The sequence below is a fragment of the Erpetoichthys calabaricus genome, chromosome 7, assembly GCF_900747795.2.
Source record: "Erpetoichthys calabaricus chromosome 7, fErpCal1.3, whole genome shotgun sequence".
In the NCBI taxonomy this organism is placed as follows: Eukaryota; Metazoa; Chordata; class Cladistia; order Polypteriformes; family Polypteridae; genus Erpetoichthys; species Erpetoichthys calabaricus.
This window is the reverse complement of record NC_041400.2, coordinates 28,024,060-28,045,583: the sequence shown is the minus strand read 5'-3', so window position 1 is coordinate 28,045,583 and position 21,524 is coordinate 28,024,060. Positions and strand designations below refer to the sequence as shown.

The window sequence follows — 21,524 nt, the reverse complement described above, 5'->3', positions numbered from 1 at the left end:
ATTTTTGAACAATAATAAGATGAAATATTAGCTAAGGAAACTATTTTTTGTCACACATGTGTACATGGGAGGCAGCTGAAGGGCTTGAATGGGTATCATTACATGCCAGACCAGGGGATGGCAGTGTTCACTGATCCTTTCTCTCTTTCCTCTGCAGCCTGGCTCTAGAGACGTCACTTCCTGTTCCAGCCAGTCTGATGTTACTTCCTCCAACTCACCTATATAAATGCCATTTTCATTGTGTCTCATAGTTTGGTTTTAGACTCCAGTCTGTGAATACCTACTTTTTTGCCAAATACTTGTTCCATGTTTACAGGGTGGCTACCCCAAACTTTTTTCTATATTTTTGTTCTCTTTTATCTCCACATTTTTCAAAATGTAACAATTTCATAGAACAGATCAAATAACATGTTTTTTTTTCAAACCATTTTTGATTTATATCTCCTATACTTAGTGTAAGATTCCATTGCATGTTTTGCCTGCCTTGCTGGTGCCTGTGTCTGCCAGTCAGTAAACATTGCTCACCCTCTCTCCTTTCTCTTTGCTCATATCTTGCATCCAGTGTCATTAACAGCTTCTTGAATCCTACTTACTCTACAGTACAGACTGGTACTTTACACAGCTGGTGCCAGAGATGCCAGAGAAGAATCTGTAAGGGGCTCTTGAAACTCTGAGGAAGGTGGTGATATTCAGTGGGAACAGAGCAGTTTCAACTATCCTATGAAGCTTTACTTTCACTTTCCATCCAAATAAACAATGAAGTAACCGCTACCTATTAAAATTGACACAATAAAATCAGGCATATTTTTATTTCATTACCTGATATTTTATTATCCCACTACTAACTTCTGCTCACAATCTAATATGGATTGTATTCAAAATGAATGCACTAAACTTTGAATATCCATTGTTGTATTTTGGGAGCTCAATTTACCAGTTAAATTAAAATGCAAACATAAAATGGAAATAAAATGGTTGGAAATGCAGTTTAGCCCATACATAAATGCTGAATTGGGTTTGTTCCTGCCTTGCGCCAAGTGTTGGCTGGGATTGGCTCCAGCAGACCCCCGTGACCCTGTGTTAGGATATAGCGGGTTGGATAATGGATGGATGGATGGATAAACGCTGAATTATTCCCACAAAAGCAAACTACAAACACTGTTGGTGATGGAGTGAAATGGGTGGATGAGGGCTTACGCTGCGCAGACATGTCACTTCTGGTGTGATGTGGATTAGTGGTTAGTATAGCCATTTGACCAGTGATAAAGCACTAACATGTGTAGGGCACAAGTTATGTAAGCCAAAGTGTGTTTTGCAATATTACAAATTATTGCAGCTATTGTCTCCTTCCATCTGCTGCCTGTCTGCTTGTACACCATACAATGGAACAGGAACATTCAGTGGAACTTTGCTTAGCACAGACTCTCTTTGCTGCAGAGGCAGAAGAAAATTTTGCAGGTAGGTGCCACATGTGCCTGGAAGGCACCTTCATATGTAGTACCATCTAATATATAAAGCAGAGTCGATGTATGTGTGTATGTACGTTTGTTTGTCCGCCATACAAATCTGCACCGAGTGTCCGATCACCACCAAACTGGTAATGGGGCTCCTTTGTGACCAGGTTGAGGTCATGGGGTATGTTTGGTTGGGAAAAATGTTCGTGGTGAGGCGCAGGGCACCTTTTCACCGACAATGAAACTCCTGAAGAAAGGCAATCCCATCTGGCGTATCAAACAATTACAGCTGCTACTTCAAGAGCCTACGAACCATCTCAAGAAAGGGAAACCAGGCTATCTGCCAACTGGAGAAGGGCTGTTGCTACAAGACTGGGTGAATCATCATGACCAACACTGGGACATGACAACGGCTGAAGCCACTGAAACACAGTCATCATATAGACTAAGACACCTTTTTGCCAAAGCCTATGAATCATCTCAAGAAAGGGAAACCAGGCTGTCTGCCAACTGGAGAAGGGCTGTTGATACAAGACTGGATGAATCATAGATAGATAGTGTTGTGATGTGATATTTTACATATAACTTGATAAATATTTTGTATGTCTTTATTTGTAATTTAGGCAACGGAATGAAATTTAGTGTTTACACACCCCCTTAGGAATGGGTATGTTTGAATTTTACAACAGGATTTGGGGATGTGTCTTAAACCAATTTGGCGAGTGTTTCTTTGCTAAAGTCATTTCTACCCCCGGGTTAGTAGGCTAAGGTGTACTTTAACATATGGTTTGGGGGCAGGTGTTAAGATGTTCTATTCCCACATTGGTCTGAGGTATGGCTGTTTGGAATTGGCTTGTCTCAGAGGCCTTTCAGTACCATGATGTCCTATTGGCTCTAGTGCTTTCTCAATTTTTTTATTTTTAATAAACTTGCAAAAATCTCAAGTAAACTTTTTTCACGTTGTCATTATGGGGTATTGTGTGTAGAATTCTGAGGAAAAAAATGAATTTAATCCATTTTGGAATAAGGCTGTAACATAACAAAATGTGGAAAAAGTGATGCGCTGTGAATACTTTCCGGATTCACTGTAGATACTTTATTAATCCCAAGGGGAAATTCACATACTCCAGCAGCAGCATACTGATAAAGAACAATATTAAATTATTAAATTAAAGAGTGATAACAATGCAGGTATACAGACAGACAATAACTTTGTATAATTTTAATGTTTACCACCCCAGGTGGAACTGAAGAGTCGCATAGTGTGGGGGAGGAAAGATCTCCTCAGTCTGTCAGTGGAGCAGGACATTGACAGCACTCTGTCGCTGAAGCTGCTCCTCTGTCTGGAGATGATCCTGTTCAGTAGATGCAGTGGATTCTCCATTATTGACAAGAGCCTGCTCAGTGCCCATCGCTCTGCCACGGATGTCGAACTGTCCAGCTCCATGCCTACAATAGAGCCTGCCTTCCTCACCAGTTTGTCCAGGCGTGAGGCATCCCTCTTCTTTATGCTGCCTCCCCAGCACACCACCGCATAGAAGAGGGCGCTCGCCACAACCGTCTGATAGAACATCTGCAGCATCTTATTGCAGATGTTGAAGGACGCCAGCCTTCTAAGGAAGTATAGTCAGCTTTGTCCTTTCTTACACAGAGCATCAGTATTGGCAGTCCAGTCCAATTTATCATCCAGCTGCACTCCCAGGTATTTATAGGTCTGCACCCTCTGCACACAGTCACCTTTGATGATCATGGGGTCCATGAGGGGCCTGGTCTTTCTAAAATCCACCACCAGCTCCTTGGTTTTGCTGGTGTTCAGGTGTAGGTGGTTTGTGTCGCACCATTTAACAAAGTCCTTGATTAGGTCCCTATACTCCTCCTTCTGCCCACTCCTGATGCAGCCCACGATAGCAGTGTCGTCAGCGAACTTTTGCACGTGGCAGGACTCCGAGTTGTATTGGAAGTCCGATGTATATAGGCTGAACAGGACCGGAGAAAGTACAGTCCCCTGCGGCGCTCCTGTGTTGCTGACCACAATTTCAGACCTGCAGTTCCTGAGACACACATACTGAGGTCTGTCTGTAAGATAGTCCACGATCCATGCCACCAGGTATGAATCTACTCCCATCTCTGTCAGCTTGTCCCTAAGGAGCATAGGTTGGATGGTGCTGAAGGCGCTAGAGAAGTCTAGAAACATAATTCTTACAGCACCACTGCCTCTGTCCAAGTGGGAGAGGGATCGGTGTAGCATGTAGATGATGGCATCCTCCACTCCCACCTTCTCCTGGTATGCGAACTGCAGAGGGTCGAGGGCGTAGCGGACCTGTGGCCTCCCTATGGTCTTCATCACATGTGATGTCAGAACGACAGGCCGGAAGTCGTTCAGCTCACTAGGACGTGATATCTTTGGGACGGGGGTGATGCAAGATGCTTTCCAAAGCCCCGGGACTCTCCCCTGTTCCAGGCTCAGGTTGAAGATGCGCTGTAGAGGACTCCTAATCATGACCAACACTGGGACATGACAATGGCTGAAGTCACTGCAACACAGTCATCATATAGACTAAGACACCTTTTTGCCATATTGCTGACTACCTGTGCACTTGCTAGCCCATTTAAATTATTGGAAAATACAAAACAGGTCTTAGTGAAGACATTTTAATACAGCTTAGAACAGAGACATTTTAATAAAGCTTAGAAGAGAAAATCCTGCTGTGACAGTTGACTTCTGTGAAGAGATCTAGAACACAGCTCTGACACTTTTAGAAGACCTGTGCCGCTCAATGGCAGGGAAATCCTTACAAGTCCTTGAGTTGCTGCTACTTCAAGAGCATATGAGTCATCTCAAGAAAGGGAAACCAGGCTGTCTGCCAACAGGAGAAGGGCTGCTGATGCAAGAGTGAATGAATCATCATGACCAACACTGGGACATGACAATGGTTGAAGCCACTGCAAGACAGTCATCATATAGACTAAGACACCTTTTTGCCATATTGCTGACTACCTGTGCACTTGCTAGCCCATTTAAATTATGGGAAAAATACAAAACAGGTCTTAGTGAAGACATTTTAACACAGCTTAGAAGAGAGAATCCTGCTGTGACAGTTGACTTCTGTGAAGAGATCTATAGCACAGCTCTGACACTTTTAGAAGACCTGTGCCGCTCAATGGAAGCAGAGTCGATGTATGTGTGTATGTATGTATGTTTGTTTGTCCGCCATATAAATCTATACCGGGCATCCGATCGACACCTATGGCTATCTCAAAGAGCTATTTTAGCTCCCAAGAATGACAGTGTGAACAAAATAAATATTCACATCCAGCAGATGATTCCAGGCAGCCCTAAAAATTGCAAATCTATCGACACTGTCATAGACCCTGCTCAAGCTGTGTTGTTTCCAACAGAGTTTCTGAATTCTTTAGAATCAGCAGGACTTCCCCCGCACAATTTGTGCCTTAAAACTGGAGCACCTATCATGCTACTTCGCAATCTTGATCCTCCAAAACTGTGTAATGGGACTCGCCTTTGTGTCAAGACTCTCTATCCAAATATTATTGAAGCAACTATCATAACAGGTTGCGCAAGACGTGAACATGTTTTCATACCAAGAATACTGCTAATTCCGAATGATTTACCCTTTGATTTCAAACAGCTACAATTTCCTGTTCATTTGCCTTTTGCTATGTCAATTAATAAGGCTCAAGGGCAATCACTGCAAGTTGCAGGCATCAATTTGGAAAATCCATGCTTTTCACACGGACAACTCTATGTAGCATGTTCTAGAGTGGGCAATCCTCAGAATTTGTTTATTTTCGCACCACAAGGGAAAACAAAAAATATAGTGTATCCAAAGGCTCTGAAAAGGCTTATATTGCCTATTACAATAATATGTCAATGAATTGAAACTTTATTATACTCTCTAGCCCTACATAGATGAATACCTTAATGGGAACCTTGTGGTTCAGAGCCCAAAACCTTAGATACAACGCATTTCTTTAACTGGGACTACCAACTGTTATTCAGTAAAATGAATAAGAACAGAATGTACAGTGTTTACCATCTGTGATTCAAACAGCCAAGAACAGGAAAGACAATGTACACAATGGATAAACAATGGATAAGACAACACACTGAGCCCTTCTGTCTTCAGAATGGCATCTTTTTTGTATCCATGAATTGAAGACTACGTATGCATGTGATCATGGAAAAGATGGTGTGGTGATGGCATCAACTTTTCAAATACTGACATGAAATTTTATATCTGAACCAAGTTTACAATCCTCACAAATGCTATACTGTAAAATATTGAAAACACAGCATTCCTGGAGATATAATTTAACAGAAGGCTTGCTTTGTGTTTTTATTTATTAATTCTAATGGACATCAATAGCAGGCTTAGAATCAAATTCTGGTCTGTAGTGGATTTTCCAGATGCACCATATGCCTCTTTACCCCACCCCATACTTTACAGGCTGATAGGTTTATAGGTTCACTATTGTGTTAACCAACAAGCAACATGTCACCATTCACCCCCATCAATGTTTAGGTGTGCAGAACTGCATTAACATGAAACGCCTTGTCTTCATTATCTGATATTATCTACCTTGCCTCGAAACTCCTGTCTTCCTTACCTGAAAAAATCTCAAAACATATCAATAAACTAATTTGATTTTTCCCTGTCTATTCAAGTGCGGAAACTCAGCTACACCTCTTACTTTCAATTACTTTGCATATTATCAAACATAGAACAAAATATTGTTCATTTATCTTCTTCCTAAAAACAGACTGTTCCATTTCAAAATAAAAGACAGCCCAGTGACAATCCAAATTAACACTACACACAGTCACATAACTGGATGATTTTAAAGATTATATATATATATATATATATATATATATATATATATATATATATATATATATATAGACATCATGTGCTGACAGGGTGACATTGTACACTTTTGATTTCAAACACTGAAGCTGTAGGTTCAAATCCTGCTACAGACACTGTGTGACCCAGAGCAGGTGACTTCACCTGCCTGTGCTCCAATTGGAATAACACAAGAAATGGAACCAATTGTATCTAAAAAGTTGTAAGATGTCTTGGATAAAGGCATCAGCCAATAACTAAATAATCCCAATGTGGTTAATCAGAGAGAGCTTCCTCATCTTTTAAGACACTTGATTTTTTCCCAATGTTTTGTGCAGTTTATAAGAATATATAGACTCTCACATCTATTTTCTAAACTCGTTTTTTTATTTAGAGGATCTCAAATGTATCCTTTTTGATATACACCTGTCTAGAGAACACCTTCAAGGATATACACAGGTAAAGTTTTCCCTACTGGGAATAGAGGGGGCACTGCTGTTAAATGTTCTCTTCCCTTTAACCTAAAGCTCTGAAGGGCCAAACATGGATATCTCGTGACTATTGCTGCTTTCAATTTACCTTGGAAGTAAGATGTTGGAGCCGGCAATGATGCCACATCAAAGTTGACCACGTTTGCGTAAGGTCAGGCCAGGTCAGGTTGGAAAGCATGCACTGGTAGAGCACATTGGGGCACCCACCCCACGATGAAACAGCTTGGGATCCTGGTTGACAACCCCCATGGCAGACACACAGTCCAGTCCCACCCTCCGGTGTTACGTGGGCACCCCCTTGGCCTGGTCCAGCCATTCGGATCCTCTGCGAGCCAAATCACCCTCAGGGAATGGAGCCACATGGCTGTAATGCCATAACTGATGCTCCCTCACAATGCAGGTAATGTGCCTCATTCAGGACTCTGTGAGCATTGAACAGAGTAGGAACAAAAACACACCCCAGAATCAACTGTGAAAAACACAGAGGTTCTGCCTCCACTCTGCACAGCGCTTACAGTGCCAGTGTAGCGGCCAGCCATCACATCCAGCAACCTTGAGGGGATCCCACAAAGTCTCTGGATGTCCCACAAGGCAGCTGGATCAACTGAGTCGAACACTTTATGAAAATCGACAAAGGCTGCAAAGAAACCCCTGCCGATATTCGCATTTGCACTCCATGAGAACCCTCAGTGCCAGGATGCGGTTGATGGTAGACTTCTTAGGCGTAAAACCAGACTGCTCCAGTCACTGGTAGGTGAGCAAGTGATCAAGGATCCTACTGAGGATGACCTTATCTAGGACCTTACCTGGCACCGAATGCAGTGTTATCCCCATATACAGCGTAGTTGCCGCAATCCAGGCAATCACCCTTCCCTTTCCAAATAGGGATGACAAGTCCCCTTTCCAGTCAGTTGGGATGAAGCCAATCTCTCAAATGGAAGTAAAGATTGCATGCAATGCCAGGAGGACAGCCTTACCACCAGCCTACAGAAGTTCTCCCCGGATACCACAGATCCCTACAGCCTTCTCAACCCGCAGCTGGTTCACCACCTGTGCAATCTCGAGATTGGATGGTTAACAGCTAATTGGAGGAGTTGTCCTGGGTATGACGTTAAACTGCATCTGGCCCTGCAAGTGGTCCTCCAACTTGCTGGGAATTCATGGGGGTTAGTGGCAGGACTGGCACTCCAGCCACCATAAAAAAACTTCAAACAACCACCGTAAAAAAAACTTCGCAAAGCACTGAGACGACAAACAGGAATCCTTTCTGTTCTCCACGGGAAGGCTGCTCGCATTATGAAGGAGATGGGGGAAAGCCATTCCTGGAGGAGTCAAAACCGTCAGACAACCAATAGGGTCTGTTGGGGATCAGAACTGGTGTGGTGCTGAGGCATTGCCCACTGCATGGCAGCACTTGGTTCCCAATTTGAGGCGGCCAATCCGGGTAGGTGTGTGGAATTTCTTGTCTCTCTGGCAAGATGGCGTTCACGTAAAACATTCGGAAAATCAATATGGACGTGCCCAGCAAGACATTTTTTGTGCTTGCTCCGTCAGAATAAACAGCAGTTTATAACAACACATTATGTGGTATTTTGCATATTCAAACACCATTGCAACAAGTCCACAGACAGAAGTTGAACAGTATTGTGTGTATGACTGATTTAATGAGACAAAAATAGACAGAAGTGCTAATAATACTACATCATTCAATAAAGTTTGTGGTGAATGTCACCATTTTGGACTAATGTCATGATCTGAAGTCAGACAAACTTGAACTTGACAGACCAGCCACTAGGCTCCTAGGAGGGGGCGTTCCAAATCAAAATTCCGAGTAGGAACTCCAAAATTCCAACATCCACTTTCAAATGGAGTTCAGTGTATCCCCTAGCTCCGGAAGTCCTGCCCCTTCCAAGACAACTGATGTACGTTCAGTGGCAGCATAGAAGAGGGCTCACGCCTAAGGCCTCATTGATGGGAGACAAAATTAACCCAAAGGCAAGAAGTCATGATAAAATTAAAAAAGGCCATTGTAGCACGTTTCTCTTTTGTGTTGAGAACTTTACATTAAGAATTAAAAGAGGATTTCTGGTCTGGTACTCCAAACTTTTGCACCCAGGTATGAGTTATTGTGTGACACTGTATACAAGAAGGCTCAGAGTCACCTCTAGGTCCTGAGGAGGTTGGTTACTTAGTGTGTGCAAGCCACTCTTTCATGTTTTCTACATGACTTATATGTCTGTAGTGGCCTTTTTGTCCTATGTGGTACTGTGCTGGGAAAATAGCATTAGTGAAGATAATAATAATAGACTAAATAAGCAGATTTAAAAGGTTTAGTTTGATCTTTGGAGTCAGGCTGGACTGACTGGATGAAGTAGACATGGACAATGACTTTCACCCCGTATGAGGTCTTGACTAAACAAAGAAGGACATTTAGTAACGGACTGAGACAATTGCATTGCTCAAGGTAGCGCTATGTAAAGTTGCTTCTACCCTCAGTTAAGGATGTCTTGTTCCCTTTTTGCTGACTGGTACTGAGCTGGTCAAGCAGACATGTTAACAGACAATGATGCTACATGCAATACTCTGTGCCAATGACCGACATTCTGTTCTGTAACGAAGTATGTGCAATTCTAAAATAATAACTTGGTAAATACCTGCACTTTCAGAATCAGAATCAGAAAACTTTATTAATCCGAAGGAAATTACTTATGTTACAACTTAACAACAGACAAGGGACATGTTACACTAAGAGCAAGTATAAAGTAATCATGTAAATATAAATAGAGTACAATAAATGTAAGTATCAAACTAGTGTGCAGAGTGTTGCACCTTCAGTTAATATGGCACATTCTGAGAACAAATAAGTTTATTCTCATGTGAAGAGAAGACAATTTATTGCATAAGAACAGATAGTATGTTGCATATTTCAAGTACTTGAAAAATGCACCTGGATATCCAATAAAGAAAAAGGGTAATAGCTTAAAGTATGGTTGAGTGACCGGAAAAGGAGTTATAGAGTCTGATGGCTGTGGGGAGGAAGGATTTTCTGTGACGTTCAGTGGAGCACTTGATGCTAGTCAGTCTACTGCTGAAAACGCTCCTCTGTCCAACCACAACATTATGAAGTGGGTGATTAGCATCTATCTATATATATAATTCACTAAGCAGCCGACCATGGCACGCAAGACACACACAAGACAAAGACCATGGGATACGCACGACAGAGCCACGCCCGCCAACTCTAACCCTCCTCCCGCATCATGGGATACGCACGACCATGTCCACCCTTGCAAACTGTTTTACACGCTGCATATAGCGATTCCCATCCGCAACACACATGCTTCTTCTTAGATGGTTCTGCTGGAACAGGGAAAACCTTTGTCTACAAAAACCTGATTCATACCATACTAAGAGCATAGTGTTTTTGTTGGCTTGCCTGCCCGCCTGACTGTTACCAGCATTCACCGCAATGTACTGGAGTGTAAAACTATCGCAGCTGCTACCTCACAAACTGTCCTTATTCCCCGGATTTTCCTGACCCCATCAGATTCAAATTTGCTTTTTACTTTTACATGCAGACAATTTCCTGTTAGATTAGCCTTTGCAATGACAATTAATAAGGCACAGGGACAAACTTTCAAAAAGACATGCCTCTGTCTGCCAACTCTAAGACCATGGGATACACACGACAGAGCCCTGCCCGCCAACTCTAACCCTCCTCCCGCGTCCACCCTCGCTCTCGAGGCATGCACACTGCCTGCTCATGTGCCCGCACGCAACACCTCACCAAACACCGCCTCAGTCGCTTTTGTCTCTGCTACAGTCCACATGCACCTCTGGGCCACATTGACTTTTCATTGTTCTTTTCAGTTCCGGCTGCTTTTCTATACATAATCCACCAAGTCGCCCGACCATGGGATACGCACGCATGCACGCAAGACAGAGCCCCGCCCACCAACTCTAAGACCATGGGGTACGCACAACAGAGCGTTGTTCTTAGTCATACAGTCTGCTCAACAATATGCTGACAACATGAATACATGAATATAAATTGTGGCAATGTCCCAAATGCTTCCAGCTACTATCACCATTCACTTCCAAGATATCCCTGACCCCATCAGATTCAAATTTGCCTTTTACTTTTACACGCAGACAATTTCCTGTTAGATTGGCCTTTGCAATGACAATTAATAAGGCACAGGGCCAAACTTTCAAAAAGATATGCCTGTATCTGCCAAAACCAGTTTTCAGTCACAGACAATTGTATGTTGCTCTCTCCAGAGTTCCATCTTTTCATTCACTCACAGTCGTATCCTCAAACCCACCCCATTTGGACAACTGTGTCTTTCTGGAAGTGTTCACCCATCAATAAATAATTATGCGGCATATGCCACGCCGCGGGTTGGCTATTTTCAATAATAGACCAAAGCCCAGACAACATTCTCTGATCTGCCACAGTTTCCAAGCTGTCCAGTTTCTCTCCTACCACAGAGGAAGCCTTCTGAATTAGTTTGTTTAGTCTCCTGATGTCTGCCACTTTCATACTGCTCCCCCAGCATGCCACAGCGAAGAAAAAGGCACTGGCAACCACACTGTCATAGAACATCCGCAACATAGTGCTGCTGACACTAAAAGATCTGAGCTTGCATAGGAAATACAGCCTACTTTGACCCTTCTTGTATATGGCCAGCGAGTTCCTGGACCAGTCTAGCTTATTGCTCATATTCACCCCTAGATACTTGTACTCCTCAACTATCTCCACCTCCATACCCTTAATAGACAGGGGAGTGGCTGGAGATTGCGATCTTCTTAAATCAACTACCAGTTCTTTAGTTTTACTGGTGTTGATCTGCAGTTGATTCAGCTCACACCAGTCAACAAAATTGTCCACTACCTTCCTGTATTCTGTCTCTGCTCCATGTCTGATACTACCAACTATTGCAGAGTCATCAGAGAATTTCTGCAGATGGCAGCCCTCTGTGTTGTAACTAAAATCTGTAGTGTACAGGGTGAAGAGGAATGGTGACAGAACTGTCCCTTGTGGAGCACCAGTGCCACACAGCACGGTATCAGACACAGATCCCTGTAGCCGCACAAACTGTGGCCTTCCCGTCAGATAGTCTATGATCCACGAAACTAAGGGAGCATCCACCTTCATTTCCGATAGCTTAATCCCCAGTCTGGCTGGCTGGATGGTGTTAAAGGCACATGAGAAATCGAAGAACATAATCCTGAGAGTTCCTCCTGGCTTGTCTAGGTGACTGTAGGCACGGTGCAGCAGGTAGATGATTGCATCTTTGACTCCAATCCTCGCCTGGTAGGCAAACTGGAGAGGGTCCAGTGCTGACTTAACCTGGGGGCGAAGTATTTCCAGGACTAGTCTCTCAAAGACTTTCATGATGTGTGCGGTGAGCCTGTTGATTTACTTACAGATAATTCTTGTTATATGTTGTCAGGCATGCACATTGAAGGACCTCTTCACAGGCTCAATCGAGGTATATGATAACTCGCCAGGGCAACCTCCCCGAAACACCAAGAAACTGCCCAGTGAGGGCACTTAGCTCCCACCCTTCCGGTGTACACACTATAAAGACGCCTGGCTGCCCAGAAGAAGGCATCGTTCTCACCGGAGAGTGAACTAGTACATGGAGCTCCTAAGAATGACTCCTTTTTTCCCCTTGAAGTCAAAGAGCTTGTTTTGTTGTTCTGTGCCTAAGTGACTGTTTTCTTTATAGCCTTAACACACATTTTGTGTTGGACTCTTTGTAACAATTTCATTACTAAGAGTGTAATGTTGAGACCCGTTCCTTGCAAACGAAGTATTGTATGTCACATACCGACACAAACTTTACCTGTATGATATGGCGAGTGTTTTTTTTAAACGATGGCTCAGCCTGGTACCGGGACATTCAGGGTGTATGGTTACGATCATTCTTGTTATATATGTATTTGTGCTCTTTTTGTCTGCTGTCTCCTGCAGTTTTCTTCAGAATTAATAAAGTTCCATCTATCGAGCTTTCCCAACAACTTTTTCTCTATAAATGACAGTAGTATCTGAGTGCATTGATTTTATCTGAAAACTGGAAAATATGTGTGTGTAAATATGCCTGTCAAATTTCTGACTTCCTGTCCAATGATGGTTCCCACCTTGTGTCTGATTCTGCTTTGATGGGCTCCAGCTGCCTGCAATTCTCAGTTGGACTAAGGGTTGTCACAATGTGAACGGTTAGATACAGAACCATCTACCTACTGGTACTCAGGTTTTTATATTATATTATTAAAGATTATATAATTATTATAAAGCTTAAGTAGTATATACTTAAATACCACTGACTTCTGCTAGGGCAAGTCAATTAAAATGAAAGCAAAAGCAGCAGAAACTGGACACTAATTAAGAAAAGGGTTAGAATGAAAACCTGCTTTCACAGTAGCACTCCAAGACCGGAGCTGGAGACCCCTGTGTTAGGGCATAGTGGAATAATGATAGCTTTGCAGAACACTATAAAACATATCAGTTAGTTGTGAAAGAATAGATATTCATTGATATTTGGCATTAATATTTTTGCAATCAACTTTATAATTATCCTATATTATCTACAAGAAAATAATCTACTATCTAGAGGTAATGAATATGAAATTAAATTATTGGTTAAAGGTCAGCACAGCAACAACAGACATAAAACTGGCTCAGGTTTCTGGCTTGCGCCTTAGTCTAAGGCTGGCTACTCTAATACAGTACAACAATACTGGATGGCTGCAGAGTACATTAAGAAATTTACACGCCATATAGATACCCAAAATCATATTAAACCACCAGGTAACTTTTAAAATACTGCAAACCATAAATAACACAATCAATGTGCGAGCTTAGAAACCACCCAGACAATCGTTTTGGGAAGCAGGCTGTGTGGACACTGCAATTGGGGCAGTTTTGTAAAATGTATAAAGGTCTAAAGGTGCCTCCTGTCAATCTGTCAGTGTGCACTCCTGCCAAAATGGATCACCGCAGTGATAGATCTTAGCATTTGCTTAAAGTTTGCAATGCTTTAAAACAAGGGACATCTTAGATACAGTAGAATGTAGAAAAATCAGCAAGACCAAGTTACCTGCGCCCACGATCAACGTCTTCGCCCCACAAGTGCTCAAACAGTGTAAGATTGCCCGGGACTTAATATTGAAATTAAGAAAGGCCGCCACACAGCCCAACTTGGCGAGTCCAAACCATACGCAGATGAAGTCGGGCTCGTTGCTCATCAGGAGGGCTACCGTGTCCCCTTTGTTCAAGCCGCCCTCGGAAAGCAGCACCTGGGCCACCTTATTGCTGCGCCGCTCCACGTTCCCGTAGCTGTGCACCTCTCCCTCATAGATGATAAAGGGCTTGTCAGGCTGCGTGCGAGCTCGCCGGACAAACACATCAAGCACGCTGACAACTCTGCCTCTTTGCTTGAACAGTTGAATTTTCACTCCGTATTTGATGACGCTGGTGAAGTACAGCAGATCCTTCCAAAAGTACGGAAAATACGACTTCTGGATGAAGTGCAAGGCCAACAAGGCAGCTAGCACCACCGAAAGCGCTGCCAACAACATTGCTTCGGTATGTCAGAAACGGTGACAAACAAGACGGAAAGACGAGAAATTTCCAGGAGGGACACACCAAAGCCCACAGTCGACATGTGTCAAGAAGCAATCGACTTGATGTCTGAAACCGACAGTTGCTTGGAACTGCCCAACTTCACATCACGTGAGGAAGCGAGCTAGACCAGGGGGCGTTGCCCCTGAACTTCAAAATCGCGAAACGCGCGGCGCTGTCTGTCCGCGTAAAGATTGCACACCACTGAGCATTCATGCTGTGACGAAGTCACTACGCATTAGGTGCTTGATGAACCAACTGGATGATTGTGAGCCCCACTCCGGGAAAAGTAAGACTAAAGTCGGTTTCTCTAGTTGTTTTTTGTGTACAGGAGGCAAGCAGCAGAAGTCGCGGTCATATTCGAATACATTCAAGCCCTGTAATGAGGCAGAATGCTGCTATTTGCACGAGCAACACCCCGTTATGTGCTTAAAGAACCACAGAGGCTTTCAAATGCTTTGGAGTTGCTTTTACATTCTTGCTGCGTGAGACCACACGCTCAGGTTATTTCATTTTGGGCTGGTTTCATCATTTTGTCGATTTTAAGCGCTGACTGCATATTCACAGTCAGGGCTGAACTAGGAAGCTTATTCAGGTCTAACCCAGGCCACACAATACACATTAGTTTTCTTGTACAGGCACAAATTCAAAAATCCAACAAACACAATTTTGTCTTGGAATTTGTTATGAATGAGGAGGCAGTAGATTCAGCTTTTACACATAAATTTCACTCTTGAATATTAGTCTCTGGTTCCTGACTTGCGCCCTGTGTTGACTGGGATTGGCTCCAGCAGACCCCGTGACCCTGTGTTCAGATTCAGCGGGTTGGGAAATGGATGGATGGATATTAGTCTCAAGACAACCTCTGATAAAGTGTGGAGCAACACTTCATAAATAAATAAACCATGTAGTTACAGTATAATATGGAAACAAATGTGCAAAAAGCACTGAACCACAAAAAATAGTTGTCATTGGAATCTACAGTGCATAGATTATGTTTGCAATTTCAACTGTGAGTCTGGAGTCTAAACAGCCGCTGTCAGTGTCTAGAAGATAATGCTGAATACTCTTCCACAAAGTTTGAAGCAGTAGTTGAGTGTTGCACTGTGTTAGCCATAGATTGATACAGGAGAAAGTAGGGTGAAATGTTTGAAGTGTTGGTCAAAAAAGACCACTTTGAATTTTTTCAGTAGACAAAAGACTCAAAAAATGTCTCAGTGCCACAGAATTATATCAAGCATTTTTTACAGAATGCACTTAGTAAACAAAAAACTGAGTTATACTCAGGGCTGTTTTAACAGCATTATAGCCCCCCGGACAAAGCAGTGCACTGGGGCCCCTACCTACACAAGCACTCAGCAAGTCACAACATACATACATAGATTAGCATGGGGCCCCTATGCTTGTGCGGCCCCCGGCCAACTGCCCAGCATGCCCATGCATTAAGACGGCCCTGGTTGTACCTTACGTCAGCTGGTGACACAACAGTTCGCTGCTCTCTGCTATTTTATCTATAACTAGCCAACACGCGGCGTAGCATACGCCTCATAATTATGTATTGATGGGTGAACACTTCCTGAACGATACAGTTGTCCAAATGGGGTGGGTTTGTGGATACCACTGTGAGTGAATGAAAAGATAGACCTCTGGAGAGAGCAACATATAATTGTCCGTGACTGAAAGCGGGATCGTCTGTGACGAAGAAGGCCACGCTGGTGAAAGTTACTTCGCTGGTAGGGATAAGTGTCAGTACTTGTAGATTAAGGTGTAGCGAGTCTTCGTTGGTGACGCTTAATATAGCTTGCGTACTGAGATGTTCCAAAGTCACAGTTGAGAAACACTTTTTTAATGTCTTTTAAGCACAGGGGAAAAAATGAACATGTGAAACATCCGTAATGTAATAAGCCACCAAGAAAAGTAACATTGCAACAATGCTATCTACGACCCGATCTCTGTAAACTGAAGTGAAAACAAAATCGAGCCCGGTGTATTCTTTAACTGCCTTGTGGCGCTGTAGTAGTGCTGCTGCTTTGCAGTAAGGAGACTGTGGAAGATTGTGGTTTCGCTTCCAGGTTCCTCCCTGTATGGATAGCGCTTTGAATACTGAGAACACCGCTATATCAATGTAACGAAGTATTAACAGGAAATTGTCTTCGTGTAATAGTAAAAGGCAAATTATCCGCGACAAACAAACTGTTTTACACGCTGCATACCAACCCGCGGTGTAGTATACGCCGCATAATCACGCCGCTTTTTAAATGTTTTTTAAGCAGAGGGAAAAACATGAACATTTGCAAAATCCGTAACGCTGTGTGGGGAACAGCCCGGACACAGACAGGTAGACATGTTGGTTTCACCACACACACGTTTATTATACATAATATTTACAGTTCGTGAGCACAAACCCAGTGCCGCAGCACCAATCACCCCTTGAGTCCTTGGCCACAACACAATGCCTCGTACTGTCTCTGGTCCGCCTCCACTCCTCTCCTCTTAGCTCCGTCTTTCTCCTCCCGACTCTTGCCCTTGACTGGAGGGAGGCGGCCCCTTTTATACACCCCGGAAGGACTCCAGGTGTATCCTAAGGGCTTCCGTAGCCACACACCTGTGTGGCAGAAGCTCTGTCGGTGTATCTGGAAGTCCTCCGGGTGTCCCCAATACTCTTCCCCCCAGCACTTCCGGGTGTGGCTTAAGTACTGAGGTCCAGGGCTCCCAAGGCATCGGGGCGCCCCCTGGCGGTGACAACGGGCCCCTACAGGGTTGAGCTTCCAAGCTCTGTACCCGTGGCCCCCAAAGCAACCAGGGAGGACGCCCCCTCGTGTTCTGGAGGAGGCACAAGCCCTCCTCCGGTCCTCCTGGGCATCCCGGCCGGGCATGAACCCCCGCCGGATACCACAGCTGCTTTCAGTAAGTACAATGCACACGCGTTTAATTTGTCGGCCACTTTTTGCCAGCCGTCTTTTCTGGTTTGGGCTGCTTTTGCAGTGTTACCGCTTGTGCATATTAAATATTGAAATCCTACGAGTAACTAATTAACTAACTAACACCAACCCACCCACACACACAGCTTGTGTGAAACAAATGCGCCCGTACTTTCATAATTTTGTTGCAGCCTATAGTGGAGTCAGGGACAGAGAAGGTCAGCTGCTGAGAGAGCGTCTCGACTGTTGCAGGGCCTGCATCGGTGAAGCAGGTGAGACGCTAATGAAACAGAGGCACAGGGCTTATTGGTTTTTAAAGACTGCTTCCTTCATTGTGTTTTAACCTCAGTTTTAAAGGATTGTTTTAAGGATCTCATGGGATACCCCTCGCAAACTGTTTTAGACGCTGCATTCAGCAATTCACATCCGCAACAAACATGCCTCTTCTTACATGGTCCTGCCGCGTCCACCCTCATTCTCAAAGCATACACACCGCCTGGTCATGTGCCCGCTCGCAAGAGCAACTCACGGAGATCCGCCCACCAACTCTAAGACCGTGGCGTGTAAAACAGTTTGTGATGGTGGTGCGTGCGTCATAACCGAAAAGAATAATGAAAAGTCAATGTGGCTTAGATGTGCATGTGGACTCCTAGCACAGACGAAAGCGACTTACGGGGTGGTCGGTGAGTTGTTGCGTCCGGGCACATGAGCAGGCAGTGGGAATGCCTAGAGAGCGAGGGTGGACGCGGGCCGGGGAATAAAGAGTGTTGGTGGGCGGGGAAACGTTTTCCGTGTTCCTGCAGGACCATCTAAGAAGACGCATGTTTGTTGCGGATGCAGTGGACACGGGCCAGGGAATAAGGAGTGTTGGTGGGCGGGGAAACGTTTTCTGTGTTCCTGCAGGACCATCTAAGAAGACGCATGTTTGTCGCAGATGCGAATTGCTGTATGTAGCATGTAAAACAGTTTGCGATGTTGCACGCGGTCGTGCGTCGTAACCAAAAAGTCAACGTGGCTCAGAGCTGCATGTGGACTGTAGCACAGACAAACAGAAATGACGGCGTGTTTTCCGAGGCGTCGCGTCCGAGTTGGTGGGCGTGGCTCTGCGAGTTTTCGTCGTATCCAATGGTCTTAGAGTTGGTGGGCGTGGCTCCTTCCTGCGTGCTTTCATGGGTGTGGGCGTGGCTCCTTCCTGCGTACTTTCATGGGTGTCTTGCCTGCTCTGGCGGCGGCTTAGAGAATTATATATATACAGTGGTGTGAAAAACTATTTGCCCCCTTCCTGATTTCTTATTCTTTGGCATGTTTGTCACACAAAATGTTTCTGATCATCAAACACATTTAACCATTAGTCAAATATAACACAAGTAAACACAAAATGCAGTTTTTAAATGATGGTGTTTATTATTTAGGGAGAAAAAAAATCCAAACCTACATGGCCCTGTGTGAAAAAGTAATTGCCCCCTTGTTAAAAAATAACCTAACTGTGGTGTATCACACCTGAGTTCAATTTCCGTAGCCACCCCCAGGCCTAATTACTGCCACACCTGTTTCAATCAAGAAATCACTTAAATAGGAGCTGCCTGACACAGAGAAGTAGACCAAAAGCACCTCAAAAGCTAGACATCATGCCAAGATCCAAAGAAATTCAGGAACAAATGAGAACAGAAGTAATTGAGATCTATCAGTCTGGTAAAGGTTATAAAGCCATTTCTAAAGCTTTGGGACTCCAGCGAACCACAGTGAGAGCCATTATCCACAAATGGCAAAAACATGGAACAGTGGTGAACCTTCCCAGGAGTGGCCGGCCGACCAAAATTACCCCAAGAGCGCAGAGACGACTCATCCGAGAGGTCACAAAAGACCCCAGGACAACGTCTAAAGAACTGCAGGCCTCACTTGCCTCAATTAAGGTCAGTGTTCACGACTCCACCATAAGAAAGAGACTGGGCAAAAACGGCCTGCATGGCAGATTTCCAAGACACAAACCACTGTTAAGCAAAAAGAACATTAGGGCTCGTCTCAATTTTGCTAAGAAACATCTCAATGATTGCCAAGACTTTTGGGAAAATACCTTGTGGACTGATGAGTCAAAAGTTGAACATTTTGGAAGGCAAATGTCCCGTTACATCTGGCGTAAAAGGAACACAGCATTTCAGAAAAAGAACATCATACCAACAGTAAAATATGGTGGTGGTAGTGTGATGGTCTGGGGTTGTTTTGCTGCTTCAGGACCTGGAAGGCTTGCTGTGATAGATGGAACCATGAATTCTACTGTCTACCAAAAAATCCTGAAGGAGAATGTCCGGCCATCTGTTCGTCAACTCAAGCTGAAGCGATCTTGGGTGCTGCAACAGGACAATGACCCAAAACACACCAGCAAATCCACCTCTGAATGGCTGAAGAAAAACAAAATGAAGACTTTGGAGTGGCCTAGTCAAAGTCCTGACCTGAATCCAATTGAGATGCTATGGCATGACCTTAAAAAGGCGGTTCATGCTAGAAAACCCTCAAATAAAGCTGAAGTACAACAATTTTGCAAAGATGAGTGGGCCAAAATTCCTCCAGAGCGCTGTAAAAGACCCATTGCAAGTTATCGCAAACGCTTGATTGCAGTTATTGCTGCTAAGGGTGGCCCAACCAGTTATTAGGTTCAGGGGACAATTACTTTTTCACACAGGGCCATGTAGGTTTGGATTTTTTTTTCTCCCTAAATAATAAAAACCACCATTTACAAACTGCATTTTGTGTTTACTTGTGTTATATTTGACTAATGGTTAAATGTGTTTGATGATCAGAAACATTTTGTGTGACAAACATGCAAAAGAATAAGAAATCAGGAAGGGGGCAAATAGTTTTTCACACCACTGTAGATGATATTTATATCAAGTCGCATTAAAGCTTCCTTCTCTGTTGACATCAAAAGAAAGGCCTCAAGGTTTTCTTGGGTGAGGGTGGTTCTCAGAGGGTTTTTCAAAAATTTCAAGGTAGAAAAGGTTCTCTCACAGGCAACTTGAGTAAAAAGTGAGAAGGAACTTGTATGCCAAACCAATCACATGGTAAGCATCTCTAAGTAAATTATATCTAAACAGAATTAGATAGCAACATACTGGGCAGTTTTTACATGCTGAGCATGTTTTACTCACCAAGTCTGATTCATGAGTTTCAGGATCTTTCACTGACTAACTACTCTTGTTTTATAACAATTTCTTCAAACTCTCCCAATGTGAGGCAAAGTGAGTCAATTCAGACTTCAATGTCTCCATTGTGGCACAGTCATTATATTTCAGAAGGCATTTGCTTAGATCTTTCATGGCATTTTCTGGAAGGCCTTTTTCCTGTATTTCACTGAAGTTTTTAGGGTTCATACAAGCAAAATCTGAGCACAGAGCTGCATTTGCAGCATAACGACTTTGAATACTTTGCACAACAGTGTCAGTAACCACATTGTGGATCTTAACCTTGTAGTCCATCTCAGCATCTATTATGGGTTCATCTTCAGCAAAATTTGGTTTTGGTTTCTTTTTCCTAACTTACTTCTCTGGGAGTGCTGTCTCAACTTCTACACTACAATCCTGCTCATTCTGAAGAATCTCATTGGTCCAGTCTACAAATCCGTCTACAGCTGTTTTTACACCATCAAAATCCCTAGCACATTTCTTCAGGTTGTCCTCTGTTCCTGACACCAAACATTGAGCTGTCAGGACCTCCATGCCACTTGTTTGCAAGTACTTGGAAAGAGGTGAAGTTTGCTTACAAATCCTAAGAAACAACTGAGCTGTAAGGATGGTTTCATACCTCATGAGTGCTTCCAGATAACCTCTGGCCTTAACTCTATTTGGTGGTTTCATGGTCTCATCACTTTCAGTCTTTCCCATTGTGATAACCACATCAATGTAAAGTGCATTTTCAGGGTTTCCAAAATGCCCAAAAATTTTATTTAAAGCTTGGTCTTTTGCCCACCAATGAGTCTGGCCTATTACTGCAAGCCGTCTGTACCGCTTGTCCTGACTGACTTCTTCCCATAGTCTCATACATTTGTAGCACTCACGAAATAACACAGCAATGTCATTCAGCAGTGAGAAAAGTGAGGTACTTGTTATCACTATACCAGTAGTGTCTGTTAATACTACATTTAGAACATGGGCATAGCACCATATGGA

General features: G+C 43.6%; 1 protein-coding gene across 1 annotated transcript in view; it reads right to left on the bottom strand.

The window, feature by feature from the left end:
• The window catches only part of slc27a6 (solute carrier family 27 member 6), an 80,794-nt gene extending 66,177 nt beyond the window's left edge, over positions 1-14,617 (bottom strand). The window contains exon 1 of the mRNA XM_028804885.2: positions 13,917-14,617. Within this exon, the coding sequence (XP_028660718.1) occupies positions 13,917-14,397 (481 nt within the window). The 5' untranslated portion in view covers positions 14,398-14,617. The remainder of the gene's footprint in view (positions 1-13,916) is intronic.
• Positions 14,618-21,524: the final 6,907 nt, after the last annotated feature.